Consider the following 18,787-nt stretch of genomic DNA (forward strand, 5'->3'; position numbering starts at 1 on the left):
TGTAAAAAAAAACACTATGTAACACACAAGCAAATACTAAACAAATATCCACCAATAGGCGCTCAGACATTTACAAGTAACATCCACACAATTGTATTGTGTACACAAATATCTGAGCTCACACACATATATTCACACATACACAAACACCTTCATGCCAACATACACAATCAGGCTCATCCCACAACACAGATTTGCTCATACATATCTGCAGTTCCTACAGAAATAGGCACACACTCATAAAGGGCTTCCCAGGTGGCGCTAGTGGTAAAGAACCTGCCTGCCAATGCAGGAGACACAAGGGACGTGGGTTCGATCCCTGGGTCAGGAAGATCCCCTGAAGGAGGGAATGGCAACCTACTCCAGTATTCTCGCCTGGAGAACTCCATGAACAGAGGAGCCTGGAGTGCTACAGTCCATGGAGTCGCAAAGTGTTAGACATGACTGAAAGGACTTAGCATGGACGCACACTCATAAAGGCATCCAAGAAATGGACATTCTTACATAATTACACCTCCTTCCACGATTTACACACCCTGTCACACCACCTTGGTTCACATCATATACCCAAATGCAGTCACTCACAAATACACTTACATGTAAATACACATATATGCACAAAGCACATTCTGCGTGTCTCCCCCCATAGACATCCATTGCACATTGCATTACACTCATAGACTCATATACAAATGCACTTGGATACAAATACATAATCCCCATCTATACACAGTTGGAGCCCCGCCCCCAATCAATTCTGTTGACACCACAAATGCACACAGGAGTGAAAATATATTTGCAGATATACCCAGTAACAGCCACTCAAACACACTCACAGCTACAAGCCGTCACACTCCTCTATAAATACACACACTCAATTTTTCACATATCCTCCTTCACTGGCATTCATCACACTGATACATAATACCAGTATATTTAAATGCTCACAAATAGGCACACTCACAAACACAATGACAAAACACAAATACTCCTGTATCATAAGGTCACAGGCACCTACACAATATAGATCCTTGAAAACACAACACTCATGAAAATCAAGGACACACACACGCGTTGTCACACACTCACACAGATACGCACATGCAGACACCCTCAAACACACTCGTTCACCACCCAAACACGTGCAGAGACCACACACTGGTGCGAACACAGACACCCATTCTTGGACGCTCCCAAGACACAATGAGAAACAGGTGCACCCACGTGCGCGCTGCCTCCGGGCCAGGAAAGACAAGCTCACACTCTCACCTAAGGAAACAACACTTGTGCCGGCACACACACCCGCAAGACGAGGGTCCCTCACCCCTCCAGTGCGCGCACACAGACAAGCGCGCGCAGGCGCGCACACACACATACACTCCTCCGCAGCCTCCCGCGCCGCCACCGCAGTCTGGGACCGCCGCACCCTGCGGCGGCGAGGGGCCGGGCGAGGCGAGGGGACCGGGAGAGGCGAGGGGACCGGGTCAGGCGAGGGGACCAGGTCGGGGGCCAGGGCCGGGGGCGGGGCGCACCTGGGCTCCGCCCCGGGGCGGGGCCGACGCAGCGTCGTGAGCGCGAGCGGCCGCACCTGGCTCGCCTGCGGTGGTGGTGGTGGTGGTGGTGGTGGTGGTGGCTGTGGTGGCGGCGGCGGGCCCGGCCCGGGTGCGAGCGCGGCGGAGCCCAGCCCGAGCGAGCGCGGAGCCGGTGCCCGCAGCCCCCGCGCCGCCATGGTGGAGGCGGCGCCCCCGGGGCCCGGGCCGCTGCGGAGGACCTTCCTGGTGCCCGAGATCAAGTCGCTGGACCAGTACGATTTCTCGCGGGCCAAGGCGGCGGCCAGCCTAGCGTGGGTGCTGCGGGCCGCGTTCGGGGGCGCAGGTACCGGAGCCAGGGGAAGAGGGGGGCGGCAGGTGCGGGGGGCGGGGCGCCGCCCTAGGGAGGCCGGGGCCGTGGGAACAATAGCGCCGGCCGCCGGGGGCGGGGGGGTCCCCGGGCCTGGGCCCCTCGGCGCCGGGCCTCTGGGCTTCCTGCTCGGCCCGGGCGGTGGACTTTGCCCGCGCGGCTGCGGGAGCGCGGTGGGGGTGGGGCCGGCTGCCCAGCTCCGCGCTACGATCGGGGTGTCCGGGTCCTCAGGTGAGCCGAGCAGGGTCTGTGGGCCGAGTAGTGTCCCCCTGTGCGGGCCTCGCCTCTGGCACGTCCTCCCCCCCACCCTTTACACCCTCACATCACGCGCCCGCGAGGACCCCCGCCCTTGTCCAGGCCGGACACACACACCCCGCGTCGGCCCTGCCTGCGCTGCGGGCGGCGAGGGGAGCTCCAGGAAGCCCCTCTCTCGCTTCCATGGCCCCGGCCGGCGGCTGGCAGCTGTGACTTATTGCCCCATTTTACTCAGGAGGCGGGCGAGCCCGGCGGAAGGGAAATGGTTTATCCATGATCGCCGGGAGTGGGGGCCCAGGTGTGGGGCCTTGTCCCACTTCCTCCCCAAGACCCACATGTTTGGAGACCTCGGGCCACCCCACGGAGGAGGAGGATGCGGGCACATCCCTAGGATTTGAGGCCCAGGGCAGTTTCAGTCATGGCCTCATGCCAGAGCCGGGAGTCAGGGCCTGGCCATGGGGAAGAGGAGTTAATTAAGGTCTGGGCCTTCTGGGGGGACGCCCTGCCCGCCTACGGGTCCTGCCCACTGGTCTTGGCACCAGCTGAGCACAGCCCATCCCCCCTTCAGTGGCCTTCCCAGATCAACCTGTTCTGGGTGTGGGTCTTGGTGACAGCTGTCCGTCTGTCTCCTGGTTCCGCCTGAGCCTGTCTTTTTCTCCCAGTCTCTTTCCCTGCAGTCTCCCAGGCAGGGCCCACTCTAGGGACCACCCACCCCCAAATACCTGCTTGAGGAAGAGAGGAGGGATTGGCAGGGAGAGAGCCCAGCCTGCCTCAGTCCCCCACATCCCAGGTTATGAGGCCACAGAGGACTCAGCTTTGGGAATCAGCTGGGTTTGAGTGCCACGCTCCCCCAGAATGTGGACGAATTAACCCAATTCTCTAAGCTTCTGTTGAGTCCTCTGTAAAAGAAGGCATGTATTCACTTTGTTATCCATTTCACAATTGTCCACTAAGTCCCAGGGCAGTGCTGGGGTGAGTGGGGTCCCAGCACTGGGAGGTCAGGTCTCTGGGAGGGTGCCCTGACTCACCCGGTTCTGTTTTCACTGACTCAGCTCCCCCGAATTGTGTGATATGGTCCCACAGGGTCAAGTTCAGTCTGTCCCCTCACCCATGTTCTCTGAACAGAGGGGGACTGAGGAAGGGGGGACCCCAGGTTCTAAACAGGAAGTAGTGAGCAGATCCCTGCTTGACCCATGAACTCTAGAACTCTTTACTGATGCCTGTTGGGTGCCAGGCCAGTGCTGGGCGCTCAGGACAGAAAAGATGGGGATGAACTCTGGAGAGAGGATGATGGGACCTGAAACCAGATTGTTGCTTCTTCTAGTGATAAAGCTGGTGATGTCCGAGCAGTGTTGAAGCGGGCTGCCGGCCCTGCAGTGGGACTGGGGGGAGAAAATCCTAGAAATCTTCCAGGGAAGGGAGGAGAAGGGACAGACAGCTCACTAGAGGAAGGAGCATTTGGACCTTGAAGGGTGTGTAGGAGTTTTCTGGGGGGAGGAGACCCACAGGGAGTTCTCTGTGCCATGCCCGGGAGTGGCTGGGAGCGATGAGGGAGTCTGGTGCCATTGGAGAGGTCCTCTCAGGCCACATGTGGGGATCTGAGGGCCCTCGGGAGCTGGGGAAGGTGCTTGGGGACTGACAAGATGAGATCAGCTATGCAGTTGCCCCTCTGGGGAATAATGGCTAGGGGGAAGGGGTCTTTCTGGTGGCCCGGGGCACAGACCTGAGGAGGTTGGACAGGAATGCAGGCTATTGGACTCCACAGTGAGCTCAGAGATAAGATAAGGAAGGGTGCCATCTTTACACAAGTTTGGGAAATACTATATGCAGTCCCTCAGGCCGCCAGAACCTCCCTGTGATGCTCTAGGGAGCTAGGGTCCCGTCAGCTCCACCCTTTACTAGCTCTTTGATCTCAGCCAAGTCATCTTAGCTCTCTGGGTCTCGGTTTTCCCATCTGTACAATGGAAAAGTTTCATAAGAATTCCATGAGCACGGAGTGTGGGAGGGAGGCTCAAAAAAGAGGGAAGGGATATATGTATACTTATGGCTGATTCACAGTGTATGGCAGAAACCAATACAACATCATAAAGCAGTTATCCTCCAGTTAAAAAAAAAAAAGGAATGCCATGAGCAGATGCACACAAGGTGGGTGGTCCAAAGGCTAGCTGTGCTGTCCAGTGTGGTAGCCATGAGCAACATATTGTTGTTCAGTCTCTTAGTCATGTCTACCTGTTTGCAGCTCCATGGACGACAGCACACGAGGCTTCCCTATCCTTCACTATCTCCTGGAGGTTGCTCAAACTCATTCATGTCCATTGAGTCGGTGATGCCGTCCAACCATCTCATCCTCTGTCGCCCCCTTTCCCTCCTGTCCTCAATCTTTCCCAGCATCACAGTCTTTTCCAATGAGTCGGCTCTTCGCATCAGATAGCGAAAGTATTGGAGCTTCAGCTTCAGTATCAGTCCTTCCCATGAATATTCAGGGTTGATTTCCTTTAGGACTGACTGGTTTGATCTCCTTGCAGTCCAAGGGACTCTCAAGAGCAACATGTGGCTGATATGACTTGTGAGAGGCTGTCAATGTAAAATACACAGTGGCTTCTGGAGACCTGGTACCAAAAAAAAAAAAAGTGAACATCTCATTAATAATGTTTTTATGTTGACATGTTGAAATAATATTTTGGATATATATATATGGTGAGATATATTACTAATATATATATATTGGGTGAGATATAAGGTCATGTTACTCCTTGCTGCTTTTTAAATGGTGCAATAGAAAATTTTAAACTTCTTGTGTGGTTCGTATTCTGTTTCTGTCAGACAGTATTAAATGCTCCATATAACATTTTATAGTATAGAGCTGCAGTTCTCAACCGAGGATGAGTTTGTCACTTAGGGACCATGTGGCAATGTTTGAGAGTATCTTTAGTTGTCACCATTAGAGAGGACAGTGCTCTTGTCAGCTCGTGAGGAGAGACCAGGAAGTCTGCTAAACATGTATACAATGCCCAGAACAGCATTCCCTGCCCGAATTCCCCACACCTACAGCCCCACTAAACACAAATCACCCAGCCCCAAATGCCAGTTGTGCCAAGGCAAAGACACACTAGTATAACCTAAGCACTTGATAAACATTGTGTGTGCTTGGTCGTGTCCGACTCTTTGCAACCCTATGGACTGTTGCCCGGCAGGCTCCTCTGTCCATGGGATTTCCCAGGCAAGAATACTGGAGTGGGTTGCCATGCCCTCCTCCAGAGGATTTCCCCTCCCAGGGAGCAAACCCAAGTCTCTTGTGTCTCCTGCACTGGCAGGTGAATTCTTTACCACTGCACCACCTGGGAAGCCCCTGACCTCGGAAGCCCCTTAATAAACAGTAGCCATCGGTAGCTCCAGCTCAAGTTGTCGTCTTCAAGGCCCTGACAAGTCCTGCAGGAAAGAAACTTGTTTCATTTTGTTGATGAGAGCAGGAAACAAACCAGGAGCTAGAGAGAGAGGGAGGAGGGTTTGGCTTCAGGGATTCCAGGAGCTGAAGCCTGGTGAGTGACTGACAGGATGTTGGAGGTGGGGAGAGAGAAGGAGGGATGGTGTTCTCTCACTACATGGGAACAGAGAGGAGAAGGATGCTAAGGATTAGGGGCAATGCCTGGGCTGCAGCAGGAGGCAGTGCTCAGATGACCATGGAAGCCATCATTCATGGTGGGAAGGAGGTGGGGGGAGCATGTCCATTGACAGGGCTGCTCAGACAGAGCTATCAGGAGCCCAGCAATGAAAAGGCATGGGGGCAGGCAGCCAGGCTTGAGTGGTGGGAGAAAGAGAAAAGAGATGGGATGTTGGGAGACACCAGAGGGAGGAAGACTTCTCAAAGAAAGAGGTGCTTGGCAGAGAGCCCAGGCAAGATAGTGGGTGTTGGAAGGCCAGTGCTGGCCTTGGGGAGGCTGGGAGCCACAAGGGAAGGGACAGATGGGGAGGGGTTGGAATGGGAGTAGAGTAGAAGGAAAGAGAACCTGGAGAACTCTTTTTTTCTTTTTTTTAATTGGAGTATAGTTACAATGTTGTGTTTAGTTATACATAAACAGCAAATTGACTCAGTTATACATACATATATAGGCTTCCCAGGTGGTGAAGTGGTAAAGAATCCACCTGTCAGTGAGGGATATGCAAGAGACATGAGTTCAATCCCTGGGTTGGGAAGATCCCCTGGAGTAGGAAATGGCAACCTGCTCCAGGATTCTTGCCTTGAAAATTCCATGGACAAAGGAGCTGACGAGCTACAGTCCATGAGGTTGCAAAGAGCTGGACATGACTGAAGGACTGAACACACACACACACACACACACACACACACACACACACACACTTTTTCAGATTCTTTTTCAGTATAGGTTATTATAAGATATTGAGTATAGTTTTCTGTGCTCTGCAGTAGGTCCTAGTTGGTTATCTAGTTCATAGATATGTATATGAACTATACATACATACATAACTATGTATATGTTAATCCTAAATTCCTAACTAATCACTCCCCGCTTCCCCTTTAGTAACCCTAAGTTTGTTTTCTCTGTCTGTAAGTCTTGTTTCTGTTTTGTAAATAAGCTCCTCTGTATCATTTTTTTAGATTCCACATATGGAATATTCCACACATTCCAAGTGATGGGACTTGATATTTGTGTTTCTCTGACTTCACATAATATAATCTCTCACTCAGGAGAACTTTTCTTTCAAGGGGCAGGGAGATGGCCCAGCTCTTCACAAGGTTTGGGTATTAAGTGGGAAGGCCAAGTGTGAGTTTAAGGGATGGGGAAAGATCAGGGCGGGCAGGGAGGGGTTGAAGGCAAGTGTGCCTAGGTCCTCATAGCCAGGACCTCGGGGGAGCACTGCTGTGAATTCAGGCACCTGAGGAAGGCCTGGTATGTCATGTTCAAATGTTTCTAAGCAGTACAACCCCACCTCCTCCCATTCTTTCAACACAGGCAGAACCCAAGTGTACAGAGCAGTGGCTCTGACTGGCATAAGACTTGGGGCCTCCCTGGAAGGCCCAGGAGGGCAGATCCAACCGAGTTGGATCCTCCTTCTCTACCTCCCAAATCTTCCTAGTGGCTCTGATTTTTCTCCTCCTCACTCTTGGGTTCTACTTGGTTGGGGTTCTGCTACTGGCCCCCTCCCCCTGGGGCTTCCTCAAGCCTCCTCTTCCTACCTTGCCTCTCTTTCAGAGTTTCCATGGCTGCCTCTAAGTCCCAGGCCCTCCTGTACCCCCGTCTCAGCCAATAGCCTCTTTCTCTGTCTGTCTTCCCCCTCCAGATAGGGCTCTGGGTGCCTCTCTTCCCCCCACCCCCTCCCTTCAGTCACCAAGTTCAGGCCATTCACCCCTCTCAATGTGTTTGCAGTCTGTCCTCTCCTCCATTCTATGCCCTTCCAGCCAGCCCCCACACCACAGCTCATCCCACCTCCAGCCTCCACTCTAAGGGTGTAGTCTCCTGGAGACCTGGGTTTGAATCCCAGTCCCAAACTTTTTTTTTTTAATATTTATATGTTTGGATATTTAGTTGCGCCAAGCAAACTCTGAGTTGCGCCAAGCAAACTCTTAGTTGAGGCATGGGGGATCTAGTTCCCTGACCAGGGAAGTGCGGAGTCTTAGCTACTGGTCCACCAGGGAAGTCCCCCAGTCCCAGCCTTGATGAGCTGTGTGGCCTTGGTGCCTAGGTTTCCTCATCTATAAAGCGGAGTTACCACGTGTGTCCAGGCTGCCTCTTCCTAGGGTTGCTGTAAAGCGAAGCGAGTCCACTAGGGGTGGTAAGAAGCACCAGGGAGGTCCATTAACCCTTCTAGTCACTGTTGTCCTTAGGTGAGGGCGAGAGACGTGGCTACAAGACCCCGCCTATCTGACCTCCATTTCCACTCTGGGTCCAAGAGCCCGCCATCTCCTCCAGATCTGGTGCTCCGCCCCACCGTCTCTCCTTTGTATGCAGATCCCCCTGCCAGAAACACCGTCATGCCTTCCTCTGGGAAACTCCCCCACATTTGTGCCTCTTGTCTTAGCCCAGGTCCCCTATTCTCTCATCTTGGTGCCATCCTCCTTGGTACAGACCTGCCCCAACCCACACCCCACCCACCCCCTGCTTTAACTGGGGCCATATAATTGTATGTCAGGGCTTCCCTGGTAGCTCAGACTGGAAAGAATCTGCCTGCAATGCTAGAGTTCCGGGTTCGATCCCTAGGTTGATCCCTGGGTCCTGGAGAAGGGAATGGCTACCCACTTCAGTATTTTTGCCTGGAGAATTCCGTGGACGGAGGAGCCTGGTGGGGGGCTCCATGGGGTTGCAGTCCATGGGGTTGCAAGTATGGGGGTTTGTGCCCCGTGACCCTGACCCTGCCATTACCCCCACTCCGCCCCCGCAGAGCATGTGCCCTCGGAGCTGTGGGAGCCCTTCTACACGGATCAGTACGCCCAGGAGCACGTGAAGCCCCCTGTGACACGGCTGCTGCTCTCGGCCGAGCTCTACTGCCGGGCCTGGCGCCAGGCGCTGCCGCAGCTCGAAGCACCCCCTAGCCCCTCTGCGCTTCTGGCACTGCTGGCACGGAGGGGCACGGTGCCCGCGCTGCCCGAGCGCCCGGTGCAGGAGGCCGACCTGAGGCACCAGCCTATCCTCATGGTAGGCCCCGCCCCTTCCCAGCCAGGCCCCTCCCCACCAAGGCTCCGCCCACCAGGCCTGGCTCCTCCTACCAAGTCTGGCACCTCCCCAAAAGGCGCTACTCTGGCCGCCAGATCGCTAGCCTAGTTTGTGACCTCCAAGTATTCTGGCCTGGAGAATTCCATGGGCTGTATAGTCCATGAGGTCGCAAAGAGTCGGACACTGAGCGACTTTAACTTTCCCTTTAAGCTTGGCCTGCTTCCCAAGCCCGTCCCACTGTAAGCCCCGCCCACCTCCAGGTTTTTCCTGTTTCTTTTCCCTTGGAGGCCTCCAACCTGCGCTCTGGGCTCACCCTTCAGCCCTTGCCCCCACAGGGAGCCCACCTAGCTGTCATTGATGCCCTCATGGTTGCCTTCGCCTTCGAGTGGACAAAGACACTGCCTGGTCCCTTGGCCCTAGCCAGCTTGGAGCACAAGCTCCTTTTCTGGGTAGACACGGTAGGTGGGGGTTGGACCAAGATGGGGTGGGGGGGGCCAGGACCGCTCCAGTGACTGGAGCGCTGACCTCTCCCTGCTCCACAGACCATCCGGCGGCTGCAGGAGAAGACGGATCAGGAAGCTGCGCAGAGAGCATCTACGGCGGCCCCTGCAGATGGGGTGGCCCCAGCGCAGCCTTCGGTGAGGCTGGGGTGATGGATGGAAGGAGTGAGGGGCGGATCTTTGAGGGCTGGATGGGCAGGTCGGGGCTGTGCCTCGAGGCCATTCTTGCTTTGGGGGGGGCCGGAAGTGACTCTCTCTCTCTCTCTGCCCCCTTGCCTCTGCCCACTCCTGCCACACTCTCCTCTCTGCCTCTCTGGCATCAGTGCCCCACACGCTGGTACTGGAAGCTGGTTCCTGTAAGTGGGGCTGTCTCTCCGCCCTGTCTGCCTGCCCCGCTTGTTGCTGTCTGTCTGTGTGTCTCTTTCTGCCTGCCTGTTCCGCTCCCTCTCCTGTTCTCCCCTGCTCCAGTTATGAGCAAAGGAAGTGGGACCCCGCCCTAGGGGACAGAGAGAAGCCCTTTGGGGAACCAAGGCAAGAGGGTCATCACTGCTCTTACTTCTCCCCTGGTACATGACTCCCCTCCCAGTAATCCAGAGGCTTGTCCACCTGAGCCGAGGTGGGGAGACCTCTGGGGCTTCTGAAGGGAGGACCCCAGCCCATCAGACACATGGATTCTGATCCCAGCAGGCAGGGCACAGGGAGAAGACCCCTCTGGCCAAAAGAAAGATCTTCAAACCCAAACGAAGGGAGAGGAACCTTCCTAACTGAGCCTCCAGCTTCCCTAAGGACAGCTCCCTGCTCCCAGCTCTGGAGGCAGTGGGGTGTACATCCCTGAAGTGCAATAAGGGGAAAGTGACCACTGCAAGTGGGGTGAGGGTGGAGGGCTTTGGGCTGAAGCCCCTGCCTTTGCTCACTTCAGGGCCTCCTCCTTTCCCCAACCCTAGGGCCTGGGTCGGGGGCTCCTCTCCTGCCTACCTGCTTCCTCTGCATCCCCTCCCCCAGCCGGGGCCTGGGTCTTTTGAGTGGGAGGGGGAGGACTTCCTGCATGAGAGGCTGCTCTGTTGGGTCCCTCCGTACTGGGAGGTGCTGGAGTCCCCAAAGCCGGCCAAAGCACAGCCAGGGAGCTGGACGGCCAGGGCTCAGGACAGGGGTCAGGGCCGTCCCCCATCCCAGAGGTGTGCTTGGGGGCCCAGCAAGTCAGCACCCCTCCCGCCCCGCTGACAGCTGCTCCTCTCCCCCCCAGCACGCAATTGCCTTCTGTTTGAAGGAGTCGGGGAGCAAACCCCCCATGGTAATGTATCCCCCGCCCCAGGGTCTCAGGAGTCCCTGCCCCCAGTCCCCGCTGCTGGCCTGGCTGCTCGCGGACACCTCCTCTGCCTCTTGCTGCTGCCCTTCCCCACCCTGCTCCAGGCTGGCCCCCCTCCCACCCTGGCTCTGGGACCCCCCCCCCCCCAGCTTCACGCCCCTTTGTGGTAGAAACCCCAGGCCTCCCCACACAGCTTGCATGACTGCTGACTTGGGGGCCAGCCCGACCTCTGACCTGACACGGCTCCCATCCACAGATTCGATATCGCAAGGACCGTGCCGTGGCCCGACGCGCCCCCTGCTTTCCGACGGTGACCAGCCTCCAGGACCTGGCAAGTGGGGCTGCGCTGGCCGCCACAATCCACTGCTATTGTCCCCAGCTCTTGCGACTTGAGGGTGAGTGAAAGGGTCCGAGCCAGATCCTGTCCCGACGAGCCTGGCACACAGGCCTTGGCTCCTGTCCCCAGAGTATCGCAGAGATTATAAATGTAGCTCCCAGGATTGGCAGACCTGAATTTGAACCTTTCTCTTCTATTAATGAGCTGTGTGACTTTGCCCAAGTGTATAAACCTCTCTGTGCCACCTATAATTCAGTGTCTATTAGTTGCTCAGTTGTGTCTGACACTTTGCGACCCCACTGTAGACCTCCAGGCTCCTCTGTCCAGAGGATTCTCCAGGCAAGAATACTGGAGTGGGTTGTCATGCCCTCCTCCTGGGGATCTTGCCAACCCAGGGATCGAACCCAGGTCTCCTGCATTGCAGGAAGATTATTTACCATCTGAGCCATACTGTTTGATTCCATAATTCAGTCCTGCAGCAAATATGAGTATGAACTGTGTGCCAGATCCTATTTTAGGCACCAAGAGATCCAACCAAAACAATATGGACCTGCCCCTGACCTCAGGTGGCTCACATCCTAGTTGAGAGAGAATGAACCATAAGTTCATCTAGAGGAATGTTCTGGATGTTAGGTACTCTGTTAGGTGCTGGGTAGTCAGAAGCCTTTTGAGTTGAGTTCTAGGGGGACTAGCATTCCAGGCGGTGGGGGCAGTAGATACAAAGACCTTAGGGAAAGACAGCCTGTCACGACACCCACCTTGTGAAGGGGCACGGCTCAGCTCATCAGTCGGAGGTGCTCCATGTATATTGTGTGCTGGGACCCCGTCCTCCTTCCCGGAGAGCCAGGGACCCAGGCATCCTGTCCCTACAGAGGTATGCCTCAAGGACCCCATGTCTGTGGCGGACAGCCTGTACAACCTCCAGCTGGTGCAGGATTTCTGTGCCTCCCGCCTCCCTCGGGGCTGCCCGCTGTCCTTGGAGGACCTTCTCTATGTCCCACCGCCCCTCAAGGTAAGACTACCTTGTGGGCCTCATGGGCATCTGGGGCCATGGGTCTGGGCGGCTGACCCTGCCTCTCGCCTCCAGATCAACCTGATGGTGCTGCTGGCTGAGTTGTTCATGTGCTTCGAGGTGCTGAAACCTGACTTTGTGCAGGTCAAGGATCTGCCTGATGGTCATGGTGAGGCCTGGCCCTGGGCCTGGGGTGGGGTGGGGTTGAGGGGGATGGTGGGGAGAAAACCAAGCCCTGCCTGACTCTCTGCTCTGTGTGCAGCCGCCTCCCCCCAGGCCACAGAGGCCTCTACTCCCCAGAACAACAGCGGCAGCAGGTACATCCCCTGGTGGGTGGAGACTTCCCAGCCACGATGGGTTCCTCCTCCTGCTGGGTCCCTCCTACTGCTGGGTCGGCTAGAGGGGAGGTGTTGGGGGGGTACACTGGTCTCCACTCCCAAGAGGGGTAGGGAAGGGGGACCCTTGGCTGACACACCTCTCTTGGCAGCTCTCCTGTCTTCAATTTCCGCCATCCACTCCTGTCACCTGGTGGCCCCCAGTCCCCACTCCGAGGATCCACAGGTGAGGGCAAGGGGGATGGCTCGTCACTGGAGATCCGCCCCCCCCACCCAAAGACCGCCTCTGCTGACCTCATGTGGGCACCTTGTGACCCCTCCATTGGGTCTGTCTGGCACCTGAATGACTTCCTTGGTGACATTCACTGGCCCCGACGGTGACCTCCCCAGGGGCTCACAGGGACCCCCTAGTGACACCACGTGGCCCCCAGCTATCCATCCACATAATGCCCCATCAGTGACTCACCCACTGACACCCCATGGCTCACCCCAGGTTCCCCAGTGACCCCAGAATGACCACTCATCACCCCTCCCCAGGCTCGCTGAAGTCCTCCCCGTCCATGTCCCACATGGAGGCTCTCGGCAAAGCCTGGAACCGTCAGCTCAGGTGAGCACATCGAAGGGGCCCTGGCAGTGGAGTCAGAGGGGCCAAGGTGGGGCCTGGACCTGTCCCAGGGGCTGACCCTTCCCTCCGGCCGCCCAGCCGTCCCCTTTCCCAGGCTGTGTCGTTCAGCACCCCCTTTGGCCTGGACAGCGATGTGGATGTTGTCATGGGAGACCCCGTCCTCCTGCGCTCCGTCAGCTCAGACAGCCTGGGTCCCCAGCGCCCTGTGCCAGCCCGGACTCCCGCGCAGCCACCCCCGGAGACTGGCGACCTGCCTACCATCGAGGAGGCCCTGCAGATCATCCACAGTGCTGAGCCCCGGCTGCTCCCAGACGGGGCTGCCGATGGCAGCTTCTACCTCCACTCCCCCGAGGGGTCCTCCAAACTGCCGCTGGCTTCCCCCTACCCGCCGGAGGGGACCTCGAAACCACTGCCCGACGGGCCCACCAAAGTACCCGCCTACTTGCCCCACCCTGAGGGCCCCTCAAAACCGGCTCCCTGCCCAGCCGGAGAGGTATCAAAACCACCAGCCCTGCCTGAGGGCTCCCCAAAGGTGGCAGCCTCGTCCCCAGCAGCCAGCAACTCTGAAGTGAAGATGACCAGCTTTGCTGAACGCAAGAAGCAGCTGGTGAAGGCCGAGGTCGAGGCCGGGTCCCCAGTGGCCACCCCGGGGCCACCAGAGGCCCTGAGCTCGGAGATGAGTGAGCTTGGAGCCCGGCTAGAGGAGAAACGCCGGGCCATCGAGGCCCAGAAGCGGCGGATTGAGGCCATCTTTGCCAAGCACCGCCAGCGACTGGGCAAGAACGCTTTCCTGCAGGTGCAGCCCCGGGAGGCCGGTGGGGAAGCGGAGGCAGAGCTGGGTCCGGCCCCTGGCGGGGAGCGGCCAGCAGGTGAGGGCCAGGGTGAGCCGTCCCCACGGCCAAAGGCGGTGACCTTCTCACCAGAACTGGGCCCAGTGCCCCCCGAAGGACTGGGGGACTATAACCGGGCAGTGAGCAAGCTGAGCGCAGCGCTGAACTCTCTGCAACGGGATATGCAGAGGCTCACAGACCAGCAGCAGCGGCTCCTGGCCCCACCCGAGTCCTCCACGGCCGCCCCTACTCCAGCTGCCGCCGCGTGGGTCATCCCCGGTCCCACAACGGGCCCCAAAGCTGCATCCCCCAGCCCCGCCCGGCGCACCCCAGCTGCCCGGCGCAGCCATGGGCCGGGCCCCAGCCCCGGCCCCAGCCCCACGCCCCGCAGCCCCAAACACGCGCGGCCAGCAGAGCTGCGGCTGGCGCCCCTGACCAGGGTGCTCACGCCCCCACATGACGTGGACAGCCTCCCCCACCTGCGTAAGTTCTCACCGAGCCAGGTGCCGGTGCAGACCCGCTCCTCCATCCTCCTGGCTGAGGGGCCACCCCCCCAGGAACCCACAGCTCGGCCCGGGCTCATTGAGATCCCACTGAGCAGCCTGGAGGAGCCAGCGGCTGAAGAGGAGGGAGATGGGAGCCCTCCTGGGGCTGAGGATTCCTTAGAGGAGGAAGTGTCTTCAGAGGGAGAGCCCCGCACTGGACTGGGGTTCTTCTATAAGGTGAGCACCTGAGCAGGTGGGGGCGGGGCCAGGTGGGCGGAAGGATGGATGGATGAGCAGACAGGCAGGTGGACAGGTGGTCGCATGGATGGGGCTTTCTCAGTGTATGATCAAACAGATAGAGCTGGTAGGGGAACAGAGATAGATGGTTCGCCAGGTGGGAGCAAGCAGACCTACAAGGTGTGTGTGTTCAGATGGACATGTAGATGGGGTGGGTAGTGGGTGAAGAGAAAGTAAGTGGTAGACACATGGACAGGGGTGGCCCGGTGGATGGATGGGTGGGTGGGTTACAGATAGATGGACAGGAATAGCTAGATGGACAGATGCGGCTAGCATCTTCCATGGCATCCCCTCCCTCCTGTTCTCTCCTCCCCACTCCCCCCAGCATGGCCCTACCAGTTCCTCTTTTGACTCTTCCATATCCAATCGCTCTTCTTCCTGTCAGCATCCCCAGCCTGGGCCAGCACCTTTTACTTGGACACCAGCAGTATCGTCCTGATTGGTCTCCACTGCCTCACCACACACCAATCCCTGGCCACTGTGAACTGAGCAGTTAGCATTTATTTAAAATGTAAATTGGACCTTGTCACTCCCCTATCTGTGGGCTTCCCCATTGGCTCAGACAGTAAAGAATCTGCCTGCAATGCAGGAGACTGGAGTTCGATCCCTGGGTCGGGAAGATCCCCTGGAGAAGGGAATGGCAACCCGCTACAATATTCTTGTCTGGAGAATTCCAGAGGAGCCTGGTGGTCTACAGTCCATGGGGTCACAAAGAGTCGGGCACAACTGAGCAACTAACACACCTTCCCCTATTTAAAACCCTCCTGTGGCTCCCCTTTGCTCCTAGAATAAACTGGCCTCCCTGCTCCACACCTGCTCAACCTGCTCTGGTCTCAGGGCCTTTGCACTTCCCGTTCCCCCCCTAGAATGCTCTCCTCACCACTCAACCCCACCCAGTTCAGTCCACCTCATTCTCCAAGGCTGCTTCCTCCAGGAAGCCTCTCCTGGTGTCCCCAGACTAGGATAGGTCCTGCCCTACCAGTGTGCTCACCAGTGTTGCATCCTAGCTGGGTTGAGACCTTTGTGTGCCCAGAAGCAGCATAAGGTCACGCACACAGCAGGCACCCACCAAATGCTTTCAGACCAATGACAAAAACTCAAGGACACATGAGTGGTTGGCAGGCTGGGTCAAAACAGACTCCAGCTGAACCAGGGGAGGGACAGCCAGCTACACTCGGTGCCTGCCCCCAGGATGAAGACAAGCCCGAGGACGAGATGGCCCAGAAGCGGGCCAGCCTGCTGGAGCGGCAGCAGCGGCGGGCAGAGGAAGCACGGCGGAGGAAACAGTGGCAGGAGGCCGAGAAGGAGCAGCGCAGGGAGGAGGCCTCGAGGTGAGGCTGAGCCCAGCCCCAGGACCTCTGCCCCCGGCAACCCTGCCACCTGTCTGACTGTGTCCATCTCCTCTGTGCATAGGCTGGCCCAGGAGGAGGTGGCTCCCAGCCTCCCTGCACCCACAGCTCCTACGGCCTCTGCTGCAACCCCAGCCCCAGCTGCCCGGGCCCCAGCTGAGGAGGAGGCGGGCCCCCGGCGGGGGGAGTTCACACGGCTGGAGTATGAACGCCGGGCCCAGCTGAAGTTGATGGACGATCTTGATAAGGTGCTGCGGCCCCGGGCAGCGGGGAGTGGGGGGCCGGGCCGTGGCGGTCGGAGGGCCCCCCGGCCACGCTCTGGTTGCTGTGATGACTCGGCCCTGGCTCGGAGCCCAGCCCGTGGGCTGCTGGGTGAGGCCCTCCAGGGGCAAGTGGGGTGGCTTGGGGTACACACACAGGGCTGCAATGTGGGGGATCAAGGCTTCCAGAAGGATGTGTGGGCCACAGCAGGGTGAAGGGTAGTGGCCCAGAGTTCTCTCCGCAGCTTAATAGGTCAGGCATTGCTTCCCTACAGCTTGGCTTAGGGGGGATGGGGGGCGGTCAGTGTGGGGTGAGGGTCTTAGGCAGGGTTGACCCCCATGTTCCCTCTCCAACTGGCCAGGTCAGGCCCCCTGGGCATATATGGAGGTGAGGGGGCTTGGTGGGAGGTGCCTGACCTGACACCCTCTGCTCCCAGGCTCTCGGCTCAGCAAAATCTACTCCCAGTCCACCCTGTCTCTGTCCACGGTGGCCAACGAGGCCCCCAGTAACCTTGGTGTGAAGAGGCCCACGTCTCGGTGAGTTTGGCCTGGACCTGCAGGTACTTATGTGCCAGGTGGCCTCTCGGAGTGTGCATGTGTGTGTGTGAGTATGAATGCGTGCCTAAGAGTGTGATATGGCACAAGGGTACATGTTTACCACCAGAGATGAGAGGTTACACACCTGAGACAGAACCCAAGGATGCGCCTCTCTGCTCCCATGTTCAGCGTGCCCAGGGCTGGCCATGCAGGGACTTAAGAGCACAGACGGTATCTGTGGATACATCCTGCTTTGCGGTGTCCTGGGCGCACCCTTCCTGGGTCTCACTGCATACTGACTTCGTCCACCACTGACCGCATCCCCACCCCATCCCACCTCCCCCCGCAGGGCTCCATCTCCATCTGGCCTCATGTCCCCAAGCCGCCTACCTGGCAGCCGCGAACGTGAGTGGGACAATGGCAGCAACGCATCCTCCCCGGCCTCAGTGCCTGAATACACGGGTAGGTGGTGGGACTTTTGGGGGTGGGGGTGGGGGTGGTGGTGAGCACCAGCCCCCACCAGTCCCTGCTCACTGCCCTGCCCCCTAGGTCCGCGGCTGTACAAGGAGCCGAGTGCCAAGTCCAACAAGTTCATTATCCACAATGCCCTGTCACACTGCTGCCTGGCGGGCAAGGTGAATGAGCCACAGAAGAACCGCATTCTTGAGGTAGGCCTTCGCTGGGGCTTTATGGGGGGGTCGGGGGCAGGTGAGGGGTCTCTGGCGGCCTGGCTAACTGTTTGCGCCGCCCACCAGGAGATCGAGAAGAGCAAGGCCAACCACTTCCTGATCCTCTTCCGTGACTCGAGCTGCCAGTTCCGGGCCCTGTACACGCTGTCCGCGGAAACGGAGGAGCTGTCACGGCTGGCGGGCTATGGCCCCCGCACGGTCACACCAGCCATGGTCGAAGGCATCTACAAGTACAACTCGGACCGCAAGCGCTTCACGCAGATCCCCGCCAAGACCATGTCCATGAGCGTGGATGCCTTCACCATCCAGGGACACCTCTGGCAGAGCAAGAAGCCCACCACCCCCAAGAAGGGCAGCAGCACCCCCAAATAGCCCTGTCCTGGGTGGTCTGCAGGCCGGGCCCTGTGTACTCTGACCGCCGCCCCCTCCAGGGACTAACCCGGAGGACAGTCGGTGTTCCTGGGTCCTGTCTGTCCCCAACCTTGTCTGGGTGGGGCTGGAGTCCCCACCCCCTAATTTTTGTCCCGTCCTGCTGTGGGGGCTGAGCTGGGAGGTTCAGGGACTCAGGGCTCAGCTCAGTCCCCCCCCACCGTCTGTCCTCCCTACCTTCTTGAATAAAGTAATTTAAAGAGAGCGAGACTACTGGAGATTACTGGCATCTGCCTGAGGCTCGCTGGGGGGCTGGGGACATCTCTGCAGGAGATGGTTTCCCACACTCACTGACCGTTTCCTGTCTCCCAATTCTCTCTTGATCCTGCTCCAGCCTCTTGTCTGCTCCCTTCGATGGCTCTGGTGCAGCTCCTGCCAAGGTCTGGAATGACTCCCCTGCCAGGGCCCAGTGGCTGCTTCCCAGCCACCTCTTAGCTGAACTCCTGGGCACCTGGGGCTTCCGGCCAGCCCTCCCCACCCCCACTGGCTTCATTTTCCTCCTCAGCCTGGCTGTTATTATCGGCCCCTCCTGTCATTTGGTCCTTGGCCAACTGCTAAACTTGATCTCTCCCCCAGCCACCTGCCTACATTTCTAGGCTTGGTGACTGCCTCTGGGCCAGGGGGTCCTGTTTCTCTCCTCCGAGCTCCAGGTCTGAGGTTGCTGCCTTGGCGTGGCCCCCGGATGTCTCAGGTGGAGAAGCTATGTCACAAGCTCAAGTGGGGAACCTCAGCCTCCCCAGGGTCACCTACCTCATCCTGCACGTTTGCCTCCTGAAGGCCTCCCTGCTCACTCGCTTCTCTGTCCCCATGACTGCATCCCCAGTCACCTCCTGCCACCAGCCGGTCCCATAGCAGCCTGCCTGGCCTGCTAAGGGCACAAATCTGATTAAGCCCCTGAATGCTTCAAATCCTTTAATAGCTTAGAGCCTGCTAATGGCTTCCCAGAGCTTAGGACTAAGGACCACGCCCTG

The 18,787-nt window shown here is 58.0% G+C and overlaps 1 protein-coding gene and 1 long non-coding RNA gene across 6 annotated transcripts; one reads left to right on the plus strand and one right to left on the minus strand.

Moving 5' to 3' along the window:
* Nucleotides 1–1,541: 1,541 nt before the first annotated feature.
* Nucleotides 1,542–18,020, plus strand: CAMSAP3 (calmodulin regulated spectrin associated protein family member 3). Of its 5 annotated transcripts, XM_081498639.1 has the most exons (19): nucleotides 1,621–1,875; nucleotides 8,554–8,807; nucleotides 9,161–9,283; nucleotides 9,368–9,463; nucleotides 9,649–9,681; nucleotides 10,569–10,616; nucleotides 10,888–11,026; nucleotides 11,841–11,980; nucleotides 12,056–12,149; nucleotides 12,243–12,297; nucleotides 12,468–12,541; nucleotides 12,853–12,922; nucleotides 13,019–14,492; nucleotides 15,744–15,883; nucleotides 15,966–16,273; nucleotides 16,599–16,698; nucleotides 17,048–17,160; nucleotides 17,248–17,366; nucleotides 17,454–18,020. In XM_081498639.1, the coding sequence occupies exons 1-19, from the start codon at nucleotides 1,728–1,730 to the stop codon at nucleotides 17,757–17,759; spliced, it is 3,834 nt and encodes a 1,277-aa protein (XP_081354765.1). In that variant the 5' UTR covers nucleotides 1,621–1,727; the 3' UTR covers nucleotides 17,760–18,020. The 5 variants fall into 5 exon arrangements, with proteins under 5 accessions (XP_081354767.1, XP_081354768.1, XP_081354766.1 ...); XM_081498637.1 differs by lacking the exon at nucleotides 9,649–9,681; XM_081498641.1 differs by lacking the exons at nucleotides 9,649–9,681; nucleotides 10,569–10,616 and having other exon boundaries at nucleotides 1,542–1,875.
* On the minus strand, nucleotides 4,240–12,711 carry LOC145509574 (uncharacterized). Its single transcript, XR_014056208.1, has 2 exons — nucleotides 11,727–12,711; nucleotides 4,240–4,763 (listed from the first exon to the last, which is right to left on the minus strand). It is a non-coding gene; the product is annotated as an uncharacterized LOC145509574 (long non-coding RNA).
* Nucleotides 18,021–18,787: the final 767 nt, after the last annotated feature.

Source organism: Giraffa tippelskirchi, chromosome 6 (assembly GCF_054371585.1).
Source record: "Giraffa tippelskirchi isolate mGirTip1 chromosome 6, T2T-mGirTip1v1.2.pri, whole genome shotgun sequence".
NCBI classification, from domain to species: domain Eukaryota; kingdom Metazoa; phylum Chordata; class Mammalia; order Artiodactyla; family Giraffidae; genus Giraffa; species Giraffa tippelskirchi.

What these genes read in the sequence shown, in the direction of transcription:
- CAMSAP3 (XM_081498640.1), top strand. Translation starts at nt 1,728, where the DNA reads ATGGTGGAGGCGGCGCCCCCGGGGCCCGGGCCGCTGCGGAGGACCTTC. An exon ending in GGCACCAGCCTATCCTCATG is followed by an intron (nt 8,808 to 9,112) that starts GTAGGCCCCGCC and finishes TTTCCCTTGGAG; the next exon opens with GCCTCCAACCTGCGCTCTGG. An exon ending in GTGAAGAGGCCCACGTCTCG is followed by an intron (nt 16,699 to 17,047) that starts GTGAGTTTGGCC and finishes CTCCCCCCGCAG; the next exon opens with GGCTCCATCTCCATCTGGCC.